General features: G+C 41.2%; 1 protein-coding gene across 2 annotated transcripts in view; it reads right to left on the bottom strand.

The window, feature by feature from the left end:
- The window catches only part of Usp31 (ubiquitin specific peptidase 31), a 66,477-nt gene that overhangs the window by 10,716 nt on the left and 35,805 nt on the right, over positions 1-19,956 (bottom strand). For both annotated transcript variants that reach the window (XM_008843821.3, XM_029568679.1), the window contains 8 exons: positions 19,115-19,259; positions 15,394-15,568; positions 12,881-12,992; positions 12,332-12,426; positions 10,655-10,732; positions 7,421-7,550; positions 4,514-4,633; positions 1,774-1,999 (listed from right to left, as the gene is read on the bottom strand). In XM_008843821.3, coding sequence (XP_008842043.1) covers positions 1,774-1,999; positions 4,514-4,633; positions 7,421-7,550; positions 10,655-10,732; positions 12,332-12,426; positions 12,881-12,992; positions 15,394-15,568; positions 19,115-19,259 — 1,081 coding nt within the window. The remainder of the gene's footprint in view (positions 1-1,773; positions 2,000-4,513; positions 4,634-7,420; positions 7,551-10,654; positions 10,733-12,331; positions 12,427-12,880; positions 12,993-15,393; positions 15,569-19,114; positions 19,260-19,956) is intronic.

Below are 19,956 nucleotides of genomic sequence, written 5' to 3'. Positions count from 1 at the left end.
ATTATTTTGCTGATGGGCATAGTAATTGGTGGATAACTGCTAGGAGAAAGTCTCAGGGATTTAAAAATAACATCAGGCAGAGCCCTACCATATTTTACCTCAACCTACAATTATAAATCGATGGCCAGCTTTAGTGTGCCAGGGTCTTGTCATAGAAATTATTGAACTGATAAAGCAGTAATATTCTTAAGAAATATAATCATCAACTATGTAGAAGAAAAAGGATACAGTGATCTGAGTCCTGGAGACTCTTACAGATAACCAAGTTAACAGTCTGATCTTCATATCAACCCTTACATAGACAAATGTCCAAGCAAGAAGCCCGAAAATCTGCCCAGCCTCCAAATGGTCTGTGCATGCCCTTAATCCAATAATTCAATCTCTGAAACTCAATCTCAAGGAAATACAGAATCAGAAATTAAAAAAAAAGTGAGAATGTACAAGGAGATTCATCAGCACTAGAAGTTAAAAATCAGAAACAGTACAGATGTTTAGCAGCTGGGAACTACATAATCATGCCATTTAACAGAAATACATCCTGAGAAATGCAATGTTTTGCAATTTGTCATTAGAACACCAGTACAGATGCACAAGAGAAGATGCTACACTATCACTAGGTAATATAATCTTTACACCACCATGGTATATCCAGTTCCTCTACCCAATTAGGCCAGAAGAGGGTGGCACACAGGCAGTAGGTTATCAATCTCGGGTAGTTTCTCTTGCCCCACCTCCCATACTTCCACCACCACTTACTACACAGTGCTGTACTTTTAAAAATTTGTTATCTGTATCTCTGCCCACTTGACTCCACTCCTGAAAGATACAGGGTGGAACCAAGTTATGTCCGATGTGACAGAGTCCACTGCAAGCTAACTACAAAGTGTTTAATAAATGTTCATGAATGGAACACACCAGCATGATCATAAGTTTAAAATAATAGCAAAAATCTATGCAAAATATTTGCCTGTATCAAAGCATTACCATGGATGAACCTTAAAGATATGTTGGCATTTACAAAGAACTAATACTATATAGTTCCACTTACAGGAATGTGGAACTATAGGTGCCTAAAGTAGTAAGTTCATAGACATAGAGTGTATAGTGGGTGTCAAAGGCTAGAGGAGGGGAGCCTGGAAATAACCTTTTGTTTGAAAAGACAGCAAAAGTGTGGAAATGGGTAGTGATATGGCTATAGAACAATGTGTGTTCTTAATGCCACCAACCGTACTCTTAATATTTATTAAAATGGTCAGTTTAATTGTATATATTTTAGTCACAATTTTTTAAATGTTAGCAGTTGTTATCCTAATACACCTGACAATGGTATCTCTAGTCCCTGAACTTCATGTGCTGAACAGAATTGCTTTTATAAATGCAAAAGTAAATTTATTCTTAAAATTAAAAGAATAAAGACACTATTAAAGTGGTTCACAATCATTCTAAATAAGGGAGATGCTGGAACGTCAAGAAAACAGAGCATAGCTGCAATGGGAAGGCACGCTGGGTAAACAGGAGTGACTCCTCAGCTAACCAGACCAGACCTATCTTGTGCACACATTCTTCTGTCAGGTCTGCACACTACTGGATGATGGAACTCAGGATAAAGAGGAAGAACTTTCATGTATTTGCTCCTGGATGGAGATCTGAAGGATGAAGTTGTCCTGAGAGCTGGCACACAGCCCACTGGAAGACAAAGGGAGATTCAAAAGCTACAAGCAAATAGCCCGAAGGAAGCGTCAGCACAGACACGCGGCCTCTCGCGCTGCAGACCTGTGTAGTGCCCCCCTTGCATGGTGCCATGATGATTGCACACAGCATACAGGTCATAGATGTAGTCCTCAGGATCCCTCCCAAGTCCATAAGGCCGTCTCCATGGGGACCAATGGGATGGCAAACTCCAGCTGCTCTGGCTTCTCTTAACCACATGAGGTGTCATGTCCAGGCCAGTCAAGGGGAACTTGACCATGTTCTGAAGTTTCATGCGCCTGTCTCCTTCCTGTTGCAAGAAGAAAAACAAGTTCTGATGACATTTTATTGTAAGCCGATGGAAGATCAGTCTAGCATGGAATGTAGACCCTGTTGGATAAAGCAGTTCAAATCACCTATCTGATGTTTCCCAAGGTACGTAATAGGGAAATAAACAGTATTAAGTATCTAGAGAAACAAGGGTTTTCATATCACCTAAAATGGAACAAATGAGGACCAACACACAGGGAGTAAATGAACCTCTGAATTTTCAATTCCTTTTATCTGTTAAGACAGGGGCGGGAGAAGGGGCCTTAGGAAAAAAAAGTGACAATTTCAGGTGGTTCATCCTGACACCTCAGTCACAGAGGCCTGAAAATTAATAGAGTGGAACTGCCTAGCACTGGAGAGTTATTCAATAAGTAGTGATCCTTTCCTCTCCACTTCTTCCAACATGCCCACTAAAGTTCACACTGACTTATTTAAACTTAGCTGTATTCATGCTAAATGAACAATCTTGAGTAATCCACTAAACCCAAAGGAATATCCTTAAAACCCAAACACCAGTTGAACAGATACTACTGCATATTTCTTGTGACCAGAACTTTTAAAAACTATTCAGAAATGGATGTGACCATCCCTAGGAGTTATGGAGCTATTAAAGGAAGATAAACATTCTTAGGATAAAGAGTCCTACCTAAATAGTCAGAGGGCCAAGTTGAAGAATGGGGATCTGATTCTGTAGTTAAGGGAGAAGCACTGAGGTTTGTATGGAGGACATAGTGCTACCAGTTGTGTGTGAAGAACTGTGAGCAGTGTGTAAGACATGTTAGGAAGGGGAGAGCTATGGGAGTTAAGACAGCAATTAAAAGACTGCAACTGTGACCAGCTGAAAAGTAACAGAGAGTCTGAAGTGGCAGGAGACAGGAAGCAGAAGGAGACCCATAAGGAGTCCAAGAAGAGACAGAGCCAAGCTATACAAGTGGCCGCCTAGTCGAAGGGGACAAGAAAGAGGAGGCAAAGAAAACACTGCAGTTTTGAGTCTGGGTTTCTGGAAGGGAAAAACCAAAGGAAAGTATTGGGGGAAGAAGACCAAGAAGGCTGGATCTGAACCCTCAACCAGTTTTCCCACCTGCAAAGCCCAACGGAAATAAGAAATTGGGTGCCCAAGCAAGGGCCCACGTTTCAGTGTCCTACAAACCCAATTTGAACCCTTGTTCTTGGGAACTAGGTATATGTCTCCCCCTGTCCTCCTCTCAAGTCTTCCCAACTCTCCATCCCTACTTGCCACAACTCTATTCCACACCAGAGCAGTGTCTAGGTGCCCACAATACTTGCAATTTCTTATGTGCTCTCCATATGGCACTGAAAGTGATTTTTTTCCAAACACACACTTGGAAACTGTGCTTCTTTGTTTAAAGTTCTTCAACAAATCCTACTCTGACTGTAAGGGTTTTCTCTGCCCACCTCCTTCCACCTTGGCTCCCACCACCATCCCACCCTCTTGTCTGCTTTCAGCCTCTTCAAGTCCCTGGGCTTGGTATAAACTGTTCTTTCACCTGAGGGTGCAGTCCTGCTTTCTTCTCATCTGGCAAACATCTTTCACGTACAAACCTTCATAAAGCCAGTCCTCACAGCACTCTGGCTCACCTCTCATTTATCTTTTTCACAATGGGGTTGTCTAGGACATTCCTGACCTCAAGGGATAGGCAGGCTTTTAGGGAAAAGTAACTCACAAAGCAGTACAACAAAGAGCAGATCTTCTTTGTATCTATTTATGACTCATCTCCCCAACTGTACAGCAGCTCCCTGGAACAGGACAACACTGCTTATTACATTCAGTAGAAATAGAACTCTACTCCCCCATAAAGGATCACCTCTTAGTCCTAGAGTAAACACACTAAAATTTAAGCAAACATTTACAAGTCTAAAGCAAACCATCAAGAACAAAGTAAAACATGTGTGATATGAACTACAATGTTGAGGATTTAAAGGTTCATGGGAGCTGGGGTGCAGTGGTGTACACCTTTAATCTCAGCATTCGGGAGGCAGAGACCAGTCTAGTCTACATAGAGAGTTCCAGGCCAACTGGAGCTACATAGGGAGACTCTATCTTAAAGAGGGGGATAAAATCCTTTGGGGCTAGAGAGATGGCTCACTGGTTCAAAGCGCATACTGTTCTTGCAGAGGACCTGAATTCAATTTCCAGCATCTATGTCAGGTGGCTTACAACTACAACTTAACTCCAGCTCCAGGGAATCTGACAACTCTGGCCTCCTTGGACACCCACACCTCACATGCATGTATACACACACATACACATAATTTAAAAATAAAATAAAACCTTAGAGGGTCACAGGAATCTCAAATTTTGCTTTAAAAAGGAACACAGCATGACCACAGATGGGGACAAATGTTGTCTGTCTGTATCCAGACAGTGTCAGTGTATCCAACAGGGTCACCAAAGAACCCACATATCACCACAAACAGGAGGCAAGAAAATATAGTAACACTAGCTTTCCCTGGTGACAGAGGATTTCCTTACCTGGCGAAATCTTTTGAGGTGTATAATAAGAACATCAGGCAGAGTCCACAGGCTTAATGTGATGCTCCCCTGCTGCAGCTGCTTACAGTGTGGGCACCGCCAGGCATCATCTGGAGCAAGCTGGAAACAAGGAGTGAGACTTCTATCTATTAGGCACCACTCAACTCAAGCACTTGTCATTGCAGACAGCTACTTTCTTGTCCAGGGCCTGGTTCCACTCAGTCTCTCTCTGAAAGCTGCACATAAAAACAGTCAATGGAATACCACACTCACAAGCAAGACCTGGCCAGTGTGGGTACTCAAATGTATGCTGACCAGACCTCCTTCAAAGAGGAATGACTAGGGCTGGAGAGTTGGCTCAGCGGTTAAGAGCTGACTGCTCTTGCAGAGGACCTGGGTTCAATTCCTACCACCCACATGGCAGCTACGAACCACCTTAACTCAAGTTCCAGGGGAATCCGAATCCCTCTTCTGACCTCCGCGGCAATGCACGACACAGGTGCACTCAAACACATGCAGGCAATACACTCATACACATAAAATAAAAATAATAAAATTTAAAAAGACAAAAACAACAACAACAAAAAAAAAAACAAAACAAACAAAAAAAAAAAGAATGACCAAATGAGTAAATATCATAGAGAGGATGTTCCCCAAGGTCAGCATACTCCAAAATGCAACTCACCACTTTTCCATCAACATGGAACTAACCTCTGTAAACACCACTTCATTCAAGTCCTAGTTCACTTTTGCCCACACTTCATGGTTCTCCTAAGCATTTTCTCCTCCAGCACTGAACTACTCCAAATAATTCTTCCTTCCTGTTCTCAACAAGCACTTCCAAACATCAGTCTGATATTCTAAATCCAAACACATCATCTCTACATGGAAAAATTTCAAAATGGGGACATGTTAAATCAAATGTTTCAAATTCATGAGGAACCCAGATGACTCCAGAGTTCAGAGTCGATATTAGACCTGGGATCATCCACAGGAAAAGGTACGGAACACCTTGGAATAGAAGACAATTCCCAGTGGAATGGAAGGAAAGGTCAGAAACTTGAGAAAATGCTGTTTTTAAGAGAAATACCCAAACTCAGAAGCCACACAGCCTGAAGATACAATAAAAACACTACCACCACCACCACCAAACAAACCTGGAAATCAGAAGAATTCCACTCCCTTTAGGTACTGCAATAGTCATGAGACTACATCAAAGGTAATGCTGTGCACCACATGGTAGTCAAATGTAGCCTGAGCAGAGGTCACCAAGAACCTCAGGGACCAGTGTCTATGGTGCAGGTCAGATGGACAAGAGTTTTTTTTTTTTTGGGGGGGGGGGAAGCTTCAGTAGATGTTGGAGTGAACCAGAAAGCCAGATGGAAGGGTCTCAAATTGTGTGACCTATCTATGCTCCCATTATGTGGCTATGCAAACCCATACTTGTAAAAAAGTAGGCTTCTGTGTGTTTAAATCCCAGTACATTATGAATAAATACTTTCATAAAATATAGTACAAACATCACAACATCCAATTGCTCTGATAGCTCCTAAGACGCTTCTCTGGTTTCTCTACTGACTGATATCACTATAAACTGCTAGAAAGCTCCCAGGCCTGGAGATCATACTCTCACCACCCTGGCACTGAAGGGGCTAGCTCTGCAGACACCTTCCAACAAGTCTGCTACAGAGGTCTTCCTCGGGAGGACAAAATCATTCTCCAGCATTTCTAACCTTTAGATTCTGCTCTTTATATAAAATTAAGTCCAACTTGTCATCCACAAGCTAGCCCAAGTAAACAAAAAAACTATCAGATCCCCCTTCAAAGTCTCCATCATCAAAATATGCTTGACTGTGTCATGGCTCCCAGGTATACCACTCCGACCCTCTCTCCACGTGTGTGTCACTATTTACCATCCTTATTAACAGTGAGCACTGAAAGTGATTAAAAGAACAGCACCATCACCATTGCAGTTCTGGGCACTGTTTCCAAAGCCTCTGGAAGGCAGCATGACAGTGGCTCATTCCCAAGGGCACTGTTGATCAATACTGAGCATGAAGACAACTGGACCCCAAGCTATTGACACAAAGCCAAGTACTAACCCACTTCCTCCTCTATATCAGTACTGTTATTTTTGGCCTGACACTGAACTTCCCAAGTACCACTCACACATTCTAGTACATATTTACTGAACACTTCCTATGTGCCAAGCACTGCTCTAGATACAAGAATATTTAGTGAAACAGATGGAGTCCTGGCTCTCAGCAGAGCTCATACTGTCTCCACTCTCTCCGTTAGCTCTTGTGTTACTGCCACACTGGCTGCATTTCTTTTCTTCAACTGTGCCAAGATCCATCCTACCCCAGGACCTTTGCTTCTGTTATAGGCTTGTTTTCCTGCTCTACAGTATAAACAGCATTCGGGAAGAACTGCTGTCTTGATCCTAGAGTGCCAAAGTCCCTCATCTGTCTCAATAAACCAAAACAACCAAAAGGGTTGAGAAAATAATTTGACTTTCAAATTGATACAAATAAATAAAATACCATTAACATTAAAAAGAAATCCAAGGCCAGGTGAAGTGGCACAGGCCTTTAATCCTAGCACTTGGGAGGCAGAGGCAGGAGGATCTTAGTGAGTCTGGTCTACATAGCGAGTTCCAGGCCAGCTGGGGCTACAAGGAAACTCTGTCTCAAAAAGACCAAAAAAAAAGCCAAATAAAATTACAAAGGTTCATTCTAAAGCACTCCAATTCATCAAAAATGTAAAGCACTTTTTGTTAAAGTCCTAAAAGGAATAGTACTAAGATGCCCCTTGCATGTGTAGAACTGGTGGAAATGCAAATTCCTGGGGTATTTTGCAATGCAGAATTTGTCTCCTCACTCTCACCTCACAGGCCCTGCTGCTTACCCGTTCCTCTTTGGTGTAGAGTTGGAAACACTGGGATAAAGTGCAGGTCTGTGGCTGATGATGACGCTCCTTCTGCAGACGGACACTCTCTGCATCAGGGATATACTCATCTTCAGTATTTACAAACAAGCTACAGTTAAGGGGAACAGCAACTTTCAGAGAAGGTCTTATGAAACAGACACAAAAAATGCTATTACAGCTTTACAAAGTAGCTAAGAATTCATAACCCAACAGATCAACGATGTGGTGGTTTCAATGAGAATGTCCCCCATAGGCTCCAAGTAATCAGACATTTTGTCCATGGCAGGCAACTCTGTTTTGGAAGGTCTTAGAAGGTGTGCTATGCTGGACGAAGCATGTCTCTGGAGGTGGGCTTAGAGGGTTCCTAAGCCTTGCCGGATCTCAACTTGCTCTCTTGCTTCCTGTGCCTGCTTGAAGAGATGAGTGCTCAGCTTTCTGCACCTGCTCCAGCAACCTCCTGCCACCATGCCTCCCTGCCATAAAGAACTATAATTCCCCTGGAACTGTAAGCTCAAATAAACTCTTCTTACAAGTTTCTTTGGTCAGTGTTTCTATCACAGCAACAGAAAAGTAACTAATACAATAATTGATACCAGAGAGTGGGCTGCGGCTGTGAAGAACCTGACCATGTGGGTTTTGGGAAGAATGTGGAAGATTTTGGAAGTTTGGGCTAGAAAAGCAGTTGACTACTGTAAGCAGAGCTTAACATTCTAGTAAACACCTGGAAGAAAGTAGTGCTGAGAACCAATGTAGTCCCAGAGGGAAATAAGGACTTAAGCAACAATTGGGGTATTTTGGCAAAGACTCTGACTGGAGTCTGCCCATAGCCAAAAAGCTTGCCTGAGGCTAAGCTGAAAAGCAATGGATGAATTTCTTTAGTGGAGGGCATTTCAAAGCAACCTAATGTAGAAATGTTGGTGTGGCTATTACTGGTGAATATTATGCAGATCTGCAGTGAAAAAGAGCAAATGGGGCGGAAGGAAATATAGAATGTATAGTTTAGATTGAAAAAGAGCACTAGGAAGATTAATCTTGGAGCCAAAGCATGTGCTGAAGCAGAGGATCCCTTTGATAAGGAGATTAAAGTGATTAAGGAGAGGCCTAGAGATCTGCACATAAACAATGGAGAGAGTGCCTCCAGGGCAAGACCACATGCAGCTAAGCCTCCAACTTGTAAAAGGAAAATGTTAGGGTTTTCTACTCCTAGAAAAACCACAGCAGAGCAAAGCCAAAAATGGATGAAGCAGGCCAGGGTTCACCCCAAATTTGCATCCAAACTTGGCAGTGTCATTCAATTGATGCTGGCTTTGAAGGCATGAAAGATGCAAGAGTAAAGGGGTCATTGGATCTTCCTCTGAGGTTTCAGAGAGCCACTGAGGCCAGGCTACATGCAGCAGGGGTATCCCTGCATAAAGGAGGCCCTTGTAAGCCACTGTGTGAAGCTGTGAAGGAAAAGCCTGGTTGACAGTGAAGACTCCAGGATGTTCGTGATACCAAACTGTGAGACACCTGCCTAGGAGAGCTGCATACAGGGAGTGGTGCCAGCCCAAGAGAGAGGTGTATGATTCATGCAGCAAAGCTAGAAAGGCTGAGACATCTAAGCCCTTTGGAAGTAAAGTCCCAGAAGGCAGATGTAAAGCTACTGGATTTGGTGTTTGCCATGCTGGTTTTCAGTCTTATTTTGGTCCTAGTATTTCCTCACTATGCTTCTATTCCTCTTTTGGAATGGGAATGTGCATTTGGTTCCACTGTATGTTGGGAGTATGTAATTTGTTTTTTATTTTAAAGAGGCTTACAGTTAAGACATTGTCCTGAGTCTCAGAATTCTGAGACTTTGGAGTGTGGACTTTTGAATAGTATTGAGACTGGTAAACTCAATACTAAGACTAGGGACTTTTAAGGTTGGATTAAATGCATTTTGATTTTATATGGTCATGAGCCTATGGGGACCAGGGAGTGGAATGTGGTGATTTGAATGAGAATGCCCCCCATAGGCTCCAAGTAGCAGGACATTTGTCAGTTGGTGAAAGTTTCAGGAGGTCTTAGAAGGTATGGCCATATTGGAGGAAGTCCGTCACTGGGGCAAGCTTAGAAAATTCTTAAGCCTTGCCAAATCTCCAGTCACTCTCTGCTTCTTGTGCCTGCTTGAAGATGTGAGCATCTGCTTCTGTTCCTACTCCAGCCCTCTCTGCTGCCATGCCTCTCGGCCATGATGGACTCTTACCCCTTTGAAACCATAAGCTCAAATAAACTCTTCCTTCTATAAGTTGCTTTGGTCAGTGATTCTATCACAGCAACAGAAAAGTAACTAATACAAATGAGTAAGAATGCTAAAGTGGTTATTCAACTCTTCTACGTTCCAGAATGCTCTTGAAACTTTCTGTATCTGCAAAGTTATTTTAAAAATTAACTCAGAGGGCTGGAGAGATGGCTCAGCAGTTAAGCACTGGCTGCTCTTGCAGAAGACCCAGGTTTGATTCCCAGCACCCACACAGCAGCTCGCAACCATCTATAACTCCAGTTCCAGGGGATTCAATGCCCTCTTCTGGCCTCCACAAGCACTGCACAATTGGATGCACTTACATACAAGCACCCAAAAAATTCATACACATAAAATAAAAATAAATAAAATTTTAAAAATTAAAAATAATTTTAAAAAATAAAATTAAAAAGAATTAACTTGGAATTAGCTTTTTTTGAGCTGTCTATAAGCTGTGCTGCTTTATTTTAAATGAGTGCCCAGGGAGGCCAGAAGTATCAGGTCCTCTGGAGCTGGAGTTATAGGTGGTTTTAAGTCAGCTGCTGTGGAAGCTTGGACTCAAACTTGGGTCCCCTACAACAGTAATATGACTTCTTAACTACTGAGTCATTTCTCCAGCCCAAGCTGATTAAATCATAAATTTTTGTATGTGGTATCTAAGAACATATCCATTTGACATAAGATTGTTGGAGCTGATGAGTCTGTGACAAAAATAAAAGTAAATTAACATCCATATCAGTTAATGAGCACATGGCTTCTTCCCTGGCAGCAAACAGATGCTCTAAATTTTTGAGACAGAAAGAATGTACAGAAAAAGAATAATAAACTGCTTCAATAAAGGATTAACAACACACTGTCCTTAGCTATGGATAAGGTATGTGTTCCAGTTAATTTGAAAGATCGGTGTGCTACTAAAATTCTAATAAATACTATATGGAAAAGAAATAACTCACAAATCTTTTGTCTCCTTGTCCCATTCCACTACAAGCTTCACATGAGCTGTGCCACCAGGTCCACAAGACTTCAATGCCCTAAAGAGTGGGAGGGAGGAAACACATGCATTATTTTCTAAAAGAAAGATTTTACTTAAATGTGATTAATGTTCTATCTGGAATCATGCAATTACAGAAAATCTTCATAGTTTTCCATCAGAAAAAAGTCTTTAGTGAGACCACTGTAACCTCAGATTTATTAACTAGCTTACAAATGGGATGAAAAAGTCCTTAAATTAAAATGTCCAAAACAGAAATAAGAGAAGAAATTTAGTATCACCCTAGAAGAATGTCCACATACACTCATGTTATTATGACCTTTCCAACTTTTGCCCAATTTCTCACCCACCTAGAGACTAGACAGCTTCCTGAACAGTCTGCTCTCATATGTGTCCTCCTGCCCCCACTATGTCTAGCACATGCCCATGCCAACCCACACTGTGCCTTTCTCCTCCCTCCATAAAACCAGCTGGCCCAGCTCACTGATCACCATCCTATTTTGAGACCCTCAACACTCATGGTTAATATTACTATCTTTCTCTTTCTTATCATGTATAATACTTTGATTACTTACCTATTAACTTTCATGTCTAAAACCAAACAGCAACTGTTCAAACAAGGCTACATTGTTTAAAAAAAGGGGGAGGACAGAGGGTGATTAAGACAGGGTCTTCTCCACCCAAGGTCTGAAACTCACTATGTAGCCAAGGATGGCCTTCAAATCCTGATTCTCTTGTGCTGGGATCACAAGCATGTGTCATCATGCCCTCCCTTGTGTGTTTTTTAAAAGTGTTGAAAAAAAAATCGCTAATAAAAACAATATGTATCTTTATGTGGCCACCTATGTGTGGTATATGTACACATTCCTCTATTGGTACTATAAATTTAATAGACGTATATAGGAAGCATGGGATAGCATAATGGAGCAACTAATTCTAACACAGGAGGAGGAAGAACAATGTAAAGATTAAAGGAATTATGGACTGAGCTAACTACCCATGTAAAATACACATATTAGACAGGTGTCACGTGTTCACAAACCATCAGGATATTTTGTGTAGTAGAGAGAAAGACAGAAAACAGACCTGACTAAAGTGAAGTGCAAAATTCAAAATGTGGGGTACAGGCTTTATTTTCTAGACAAGTTACCAGGTAAGGATGTCAGAGAAGAATGAGGCATAACTAGAATGTTACCTAGCTGGCCATGGTGGCATACGCCTTTAATTCTAGCACTCGGTGGGGCAGAGGCAGGCTGATCTCTGTGAGTTCAAGGCCAGCCTAGTCTACGTATTGAGTTCCAGCTGGGGCTACAGGGAGACCCTGCCTCAAAAAGACCGGGGTAGGGGGGATGCTACCCTAAAAAACTTTCAATCTTGGTGAATATGAAACTGTAATTTATGCAGCGTCCTATTACATGTATTAAGTTGCTTCTTGACATAAGATATTCTGATTTCAAGAAAAGATCATAGACTACTTCATATTCAGAACAAATCAAAACTAAAACCCATATTTAATTTCCAAATAGGCTTAAAGAATTTAACACACATATATGGAAATTATATCAGACATCAGATATGACTTTAAACAGCACATGTGAGATTCTAGAAGGTGGTTTTTGGGTTTTAGGTTGTCTTTTACCTTTCTACTGTAGGGTGGCACAAGGGCTGCTCTTCCTGGGGCAGCAAGTATGTTATTCCGACAACACTGACCACACGCAAACTGAATGGACACACCTGTGTCAAATGTCAAATGACAATTAGGCTGGATTTCTCATCAAGGCCATATTTTAAAGTAGCATTTCCAAAACAAAGATTAGAGGTACAGCAAACTGCTCATTTTGCAAAACACTCTCCACTTTAAGTATGATTCACCCAAATGTAATTTATTTATCAAGTGGTATACAAGTAATACATTGCTTTCACTAAACATTAATTTAATGGGATACCTTACCATAGTATTGATAATTTTAAAAATATAGAGATAAAAGTTCTAAAGCATCTCCACACTGATCATACATTAAACTTTACTAGATAGGTGTCATAAACGAATTTACTAGAGTGGTCAGCTCCTTTCATAAAATGAGAAATAAATTGTCTTGAAAGATCTGGACAAAAGAAATTTCACAGGAGTGGCTGCTGCTTCTGAGTAAAAAGCATGCTCTGCTAGAATACCGAAGTGCTTACAAACCTGAATGCAGACTGTAGGCCTCAAGAAATATTTCATCTTCTCTAGGATTTCCTTCTGCAGAAGGTCCCATGCTATTGTCTTCTCTAGGTGCAGGACAAAAGGCAGTCCAAACCTACCACACACAAATGACATGATCACCTTAAACACAGCAATTCCTTCAGGGTTATACTCTCCTATTTTTCGTCTGTTTAAAGGAGGAGGGAATCACAATCTAAATGGTTTTAGTACAGTTCTCAAGTGGGAAAAGCAATGTGGAAATTCTCATAAAGAGATGATGACAAATCAGAAATGTTTAGCTTTCTCAGTTGAATGGCTTCTGCAAAGTCCAATGCTAGCTATTAGGTAGCAAGGAGGCAGGCTGAGCAGAAACACTGAAGAAGAGGCATGAGAATGGAAAGGAATGTGGCCAACAGTGTAGGTCAAGGGGTAAGTTATCAGGAACAGGTAAGACTGGAAGGTCTAAGGAGTAGGCAACCCACCCTGTTAGTCTGACAAAAGAGGCAGTGACAACCAAGTTACTCTTGAAGTCAGCTCCTACTCTAAGAACTAAGCTGCCAGGTTTTTATGCCCTATACATCCAGAAATAGTACTGTAGTTCTCAGTCTCAGCTGCATTTGAAGTCACCAAGGCATTATCAAAAACTACTAATACCCAAGCCAGCCACCAGAGATTCTGCTGAAATTAGTCTAGAATGTGGCTTGAGCGCTGAGACTTTTCTCAGGAGTTTTCCAGGTAGTTCTAACATACAGCTGAAGTTGACAACCATTGGTCTAGCCTCAGCTTCATTCATGTCCTAGTTGTTCATGCCTATGTACTGATCCCTGAATGTGTCCTTCTCTACCCATCCAGGTCTGTTACAGGCTACTCCCTCAGCATGAAATACCCTCCCTACCTTTCTATGCGTACCCCTGCTCATCTGCATGATAGCTTCATTCCCTGTGTTACTATAGTACTAACCACACTGGGTTATAAACAATGCTTGACTTTCCATCTGCCTCCACAATAGACTTTGGGTTATCTGACGGCAAGAATTAAATTTATTTACTTTAGCAGCCTGAATAGCTAATGCCTGGAATATAGAAAACACAGAATGAGTCAGTCAATGCATGAAGAACCAATCAAAAGATGAACTCTGATGAAGGCTCAGGCTGATCCACAGATGACAAAATCACCAAGAAACCCATTTCTAATGGCTATCTAGCTGTTTACTCACAGTAGTAACACTGAAGCTATCTGCCATGATGAAAAGGAGTTCCCTATCACAAGACAATGTCTCCACTCTTAAGAGCCATAGTACCACAGAGGGATTCCACAGGTCTCTAGTTCATTAAAATACCATGAGCTTCCTTCCATTCTATGCCTTAAACATGTCACACCCCTAGTCCTGGTGTCTACAATGGAGTCCCTCTTCATGGGATCCTCTCCACAGATGATCCCACAACTCACTCTTCCTTGGGACATGTTCCCTTTTTTGCAAGACATCTTCCTGAGCTCTGGTTCTAAGGTAGACCCACTGCCTTTCCTTGTTCATACCCTATCATTCTAGCCTATGTGAACATCTTCAACATGGGGACAACTACCTGAAATTAAAAGTAAAAACAAAGGATGGGTTACTCTATCCTAACTAGGATGATGGCTCCATGAGAACAGACATCCTGTCTGCTTCCCTGCTACATCCCCAGGGTTTAGAATAGTGCCTGATACACTGTAAGTGCTAGATCATAAATATATACAACACATTTTATGTCCATGTTTCAACAAGGAAGTCATTTCAAAGCAAAATGTTAAAAGGCTCAGATAAAGACTATCCTAACAAGTACTAGAAAGCCAGAGTCCTTTCTCACACAAACACATTTATCTGTTACTACTCAGGTAACATTACTGTGACAAAGTTACTTAAAAGGATAGTCTACAGTTCCCATAAATTCTTCAAGAGGGCAACAGAGAGACTGAGAGAGATTTCTGACTCCCAAATTTGTGACCTACAATGCTGAATGAACAATGGTACCATTTGCCAAGATAGGTGACACTAGAGGGCCAGTTTCATAGGGAAAGATAACAAGTTCAGTTTGGGACATAAGTCTGGGGAGCATGTACCATCCAAACAGATACGTTAATACTTTTTTTTAAGTTATTAAAAATGTAGCTGATATAGGACATAAGCTCTCAAAATCTAAGTGAAGTTTAAAATAAACCTCTCTAACTCAGATTAGCATCCTAATTTTATACTGTCTCCCTCCCAACACAACAAATCAAATCAAGGGCTGCTTCTAAATACCAGAATTAAAGGTTAACTGCTGCTGGGCCTGATGGAAAATGCCTGTAACTTCAGCATTTAAGACCTGGGGCTGGAGGATCATAAGTTCAAGGACAGCCTTGAACAGACCCTATCTCAAAAACAAAACAAACCAACCCACTAAAAGTAAACATTTTTCATCTCTGCTTTTAAAACTATTTCAAAGCATGTGACCTCACAAATTTCAGTACTCACTGGGAAAGAAGCTGGCTCTCACCTTTTCCCTTGCTGCCCAGTGCAGGCACGGTTACACACCAGCAGAACAATTTTGTCACTTGCCACCCTAACAGGTGAGTCCATCTTCCCTTGCTTGGCTGCTGTTTGTGGAGGAGACAGCCTATGATGATCCAAGCCAAATTTCAAGTGGTTTAGATTGTTGTTTAAGTGAATGCCTGAAACAGAATAAAAACAGCTCAACTTACCTCTTTCAAGATTCTCATCATTCATTCACCACAAAGGAACTTACCCAATAGAAATAATAAAGAACTGTCATTATATAATTTAAACCACAATCAAAAATAGGAACAAATACACTATTGTGAGATTACTCATCTAACCATTAAGCTAAGCGTCAGTATCCATTACTTCCTTTAAGGCAGCTTTCCTAAAGTAGCCTTCCCTATCTTTTAAAACTGAAAATTAGAACTTCAGTGAATGGTGGACAGTTTCCTGAAATGACCCACCAATAAAATTTAAAGTTAGACAAGTAACCAACAATCAAATACATTTTTAAAAATAATACAGACAACATTTGGAATGATCTGCAATGTTTCATTAGCACTTTCTTGTCCCTGATTATAAGAAACAAAAGATAAAACTGCACTCTAGAGCTACAGTGATTTGAATGAGAATGTCCCCGTAAGTTCCAAGTATTGATTCCCAGTTTGTGGCACTATTTGGAGAGGGTCATGGAACCTTTAGGAGATATGGCCATGTTGGAGAAAACATGTCATTGGGGGAAGGCTTTGAGAGTATACAGCCATGCCCACTTCTAGGCTGCCTCTCTCTGCTTCCTGTGCCTGCTTGAAGATGTGCTCACTCAGTTTTCTGCTCCCACTGCCCTGCCTCCCCCACCATTATGGACTCTCTCCTAGAACTGTAAGCTCATATAAACTCTTCCTTCTCTATGTTGCCATGTGTGTCCCAAGCGGCCTGGTTCCTCCGAGGGGCAGGGCCTGCTGTGGAGAATTGACTGCAGAGAGTTAGCCCCAGAGGGAGGGGTTTTGGGGCACCATATTGGAACAGAAGGGACAGAAGAGGTGGCACGGAAAGATGGCCCTGGTGTCTCACCTGCGTGGATGTAAGAGGGGGCATTTACCAACCTGGGGTGAGACTGCAGGCCCACAATGCATGGGCAAAAGCTAATGGAGACTGTGGGCGGGCTGAGCTGCACAGAGCTGGGTGCTGGGTGTCAAGTGTTCATCACTTTTTAAGTCATTCCTCTCCCCATCCAAAGATATAAACCATGAAAAATTCAGATAAAAATGTTTGTCTACCTGCGCCAGGAGCAAGGGACCCTAAGAGAACTCGGGCGACACCATGGTCATGGTGCCTTACCACACAGCAACAGAAAAGTAACCAATACAAAAGTTGGTACCGGGCGAATGGGGTGTTGGTGTGAAGAACCTATGTGGATTTTTGGAGGAATATGGGAGACTTTGGAAGTTTGGACTAGAAAAGCAGTAGAATGCTTAAGCAGAGTTTATTGGGTCAGTCTAGTAGAAGTCTGGAAGAAAGTAGTGCTGAAAGTGAAGTAGTTCCAGAGGGAAATAAGGACTTTAGCAGCAACTGGGATATTTTGGCAAAGATTCTCAGTGGAGTTTGCCCACAGTTTAAGAGTTCACCTGAGGCTAAGCTGAAAAGCAATGAATTAATTTCTTTGGCAGAGAAAAGTATCATACAGCCTAATGTAGACTCAATGGTATGGCTGTTAACAGTGAATTTTATGTAGATCTACAATGAAAAAGAGCAAGTGGGACAGAAAGAAATGAAGACTGTAGTTTGGAGAAAAAGAGAGCACTATGAAGTTTAATAATGTTGGCGCCAAGGCATGTGCTGAAGGAGAGGATCTCTTTGATAAAGAGATTAGAGCTACTAAGGATGGGCCTCTAGATTTGCACTGGAACAATGGAAGAAGTACCCTCAGGGAAAGACTACATCCAAAGAAGCCTCTAATTTGTGAAAAGAAAAAGCCTAAGGAGGTTTCTGCTCCTAGAAAACTGCTATGGACAAAAGCTGCTACTGTGGATGAAGCAGGGCAGGGTCCATGCCAGGCTGGCAGCTGAACTTCAAAGTGTCATTCACAGGATGCTGGCTTTTGAAGCATGAAAGATGCAAGAGTGAAGGGGTCACTGGTCTTTATCTGCAGTTTCAGAGAGCCACCAAAGCCAGGCAACATGCAGCAGGGGTGTTTCTGCATAAAGAAGGCCCTATCAGAACTAGAGGCCATGACAGGCCACCATGTGAAGCTATGAAGGTGAAACCTGGTTAGTAGTGGGTACTGGGAACTGAATCCCAGTCCTTTGCAAGAGCAGCCAGTATTCTTAACCACTGAACCATCTCTCCAGCCCAAGAGTAGCTATCTCTTTATAAACATTTTGAACTTCAGTATAAGAAAAAAAAGGTAATAAAAATCAAATCTGAAACAATAAATTACTCCATTTCCCAGGTTCTTGGCAAAAGTAAGTATGGGAAAACCTATTCTGCTAGAAGTGATCAAGTCCCTAATGAGATAGGGGATGCCAGTCAGCTGCTGGGAAATCTTAACTCCTCAAATTAGAGCCCCATCTTCTAACAGCTGTGTGACTTGGAGCTCTTGCTGCACGTTAGGAACTGCTGGGCATAAAAAGATGGAGCAAAAGGTAGTCAACACTCCAGTATGATGGGACAGTCAGTATGATGGGACAGAGGAGACAACAGATCATTGCCATACACATATCCTAGGTCAGCAGAAGCTAGGATAGGAGCTCTGTAATCCAGAAGACTTAGCCAGCATAGGGAGCAAGGAGAAGAAATGTTTTCTGGACAAGCTGATCATCATGATTTGGATCTTAAGTGTCCCCCAAAGGCCCATGTATTGAAGGCTTGGTCTTCAGCTAACAGAACTATTAGGAGGCTGTGCAAACTCAAGGAGTGGGGCCTCGTTGGAGGAAGTGAGTCACTGGGGACATCCCCTTGATGACTCACTTACTTGTCTTTCTATCTTTGGTACCTTACCCTATCCAAATGCATTTTTTATTTAGAGTTACAAAAATTGGGGCTACCTTTTAAATTATATTTCTTTTTTCTTTAAAGAACTAGTTAGGAAATGTATCTCTTCTGGTTTTGTCTTAAATTTATTTACTGATATTTTTATTTATCATTGAGCACAGGAACACAAATTTCTGTTGCAATAAGATAGACACAGAACAAAAAAAGGGCATTTGAGACAGTGATTTATTAGATATGATGATACAAGAAGCAATCTGGCTTGCTCCCTGAGTAACTTAAGGAAGGGTACCTTTAAAATGTGTTTAATAGTTTTCAAGCGAAAAGAACAGAAGAGCAATAATAAAACACAAACACACATGCACACTAGGGACTTCAAGAAGCTTAAAGCAAATGTGGACAATTAGAAGCTGGTGAAGTAGGGCCTCTACATAATAGCAAGGAATGTGAAGAACTGAGTATAGTGGGCAATTGAGGGGGCAGATGTTCAATACAGAGGAATCAGATTTGGGGTTCAGAAGCTCAATAGTGGCAGTAAGAGAAACGGGGATTTTATTGGAAACAACAACAACAACAAAAAAACAGCAGACAAAAGACAATAAAAATCTGAAAACAGCAGTGTGTGCACTTAATCATAATCTTTTAAATTCTATACTATCATATAATACTTAAATGCCCACAGTGGTCAAATTTGCAAACTCAGGTAGCATTATAGAAACATGTATATTTACCTCTTTGACTGAGAATTCCTTCTGGTCTAAATATTTCTGGAGTCTCAAAGGCAAAAATGCAATCACTTTCATGGACTGTCTCTAGGTCATCTGTATCACTAAAGGAACGATGAAATCCATCATAGTACATTTCTGTTAACACAATCTAAAAAACATGGAAAATGTAAACAACTGGGTAACTGGAAATTCAATTTAAAATCTCAAAATCCTACTATGAACTTCACCAGACCATCAGGAGTTGGCCATGATCAGAGGAGTCCATGAATGGTCTTCTAGAGCCATATTATTTGCTTGTAATGAGAGACTCTTCAAAGTATAACATCCTCTGTAATTGTCTAACAATACAAACTGGATCCAGAACTCTATAGCACTAAACCCATAGTTCCTTGAAGTTCTGGTAAAGATTACATTAATAGAATTACCATTTTCCTGTTTCATAGGACAAAGAGGGCAGCAGAGACCTGCCTAAGGTTCCCCAACTATTCAGTCCCATGGAGAGAGTCTACATCTGACTCTAAGACATTCTTTCACACCATTAAAATTTCCTATTTTCTGATCAAAAGTGTCAAATGACCCTGGATATCTGTATTGGAAAATAATAAAACCAACTCAAATGCCCAATGATAATAGCTAGTTAAATAGAGCCCTACTGAATTAGAAAGCTATTAAAAAGAATGACCTACATATATGTGCACTATCAAGGCAAGTTCTAAGTAAACAATAGCAAAGTTAAGAATAATAAGTATGAATTATTCTACATTTAGAAAATATTATAGTATATTCATAGAAAAATCTAAGTGAATACTATATAACATAGCCTTAAAGTTAGTAAGTTTCTTTGT

The sequence above is a fragment of the Nannospalax galili genome, unplaced genomic scaffold, assembly GCF_000622305.1.
Source record: "Nannospalax galili isolate Female #2095 unplaced genomic scaffold, S.galili_v1.0 scaffold381, whole genome shotgun sequence".
Classification (NCBI taxonomy): domain Eukaryota; kingdom Metazoa; phylum Chordata; class Mammalia; order Rodentia; family Spalacidae; genus Nannospalax; species Nannospalax galili.
The sequence above is the reverse complement of the archived record's forward strand: the minus strand, read 5'-3'. Positions and strand labels throughout refer to the sequence as shown.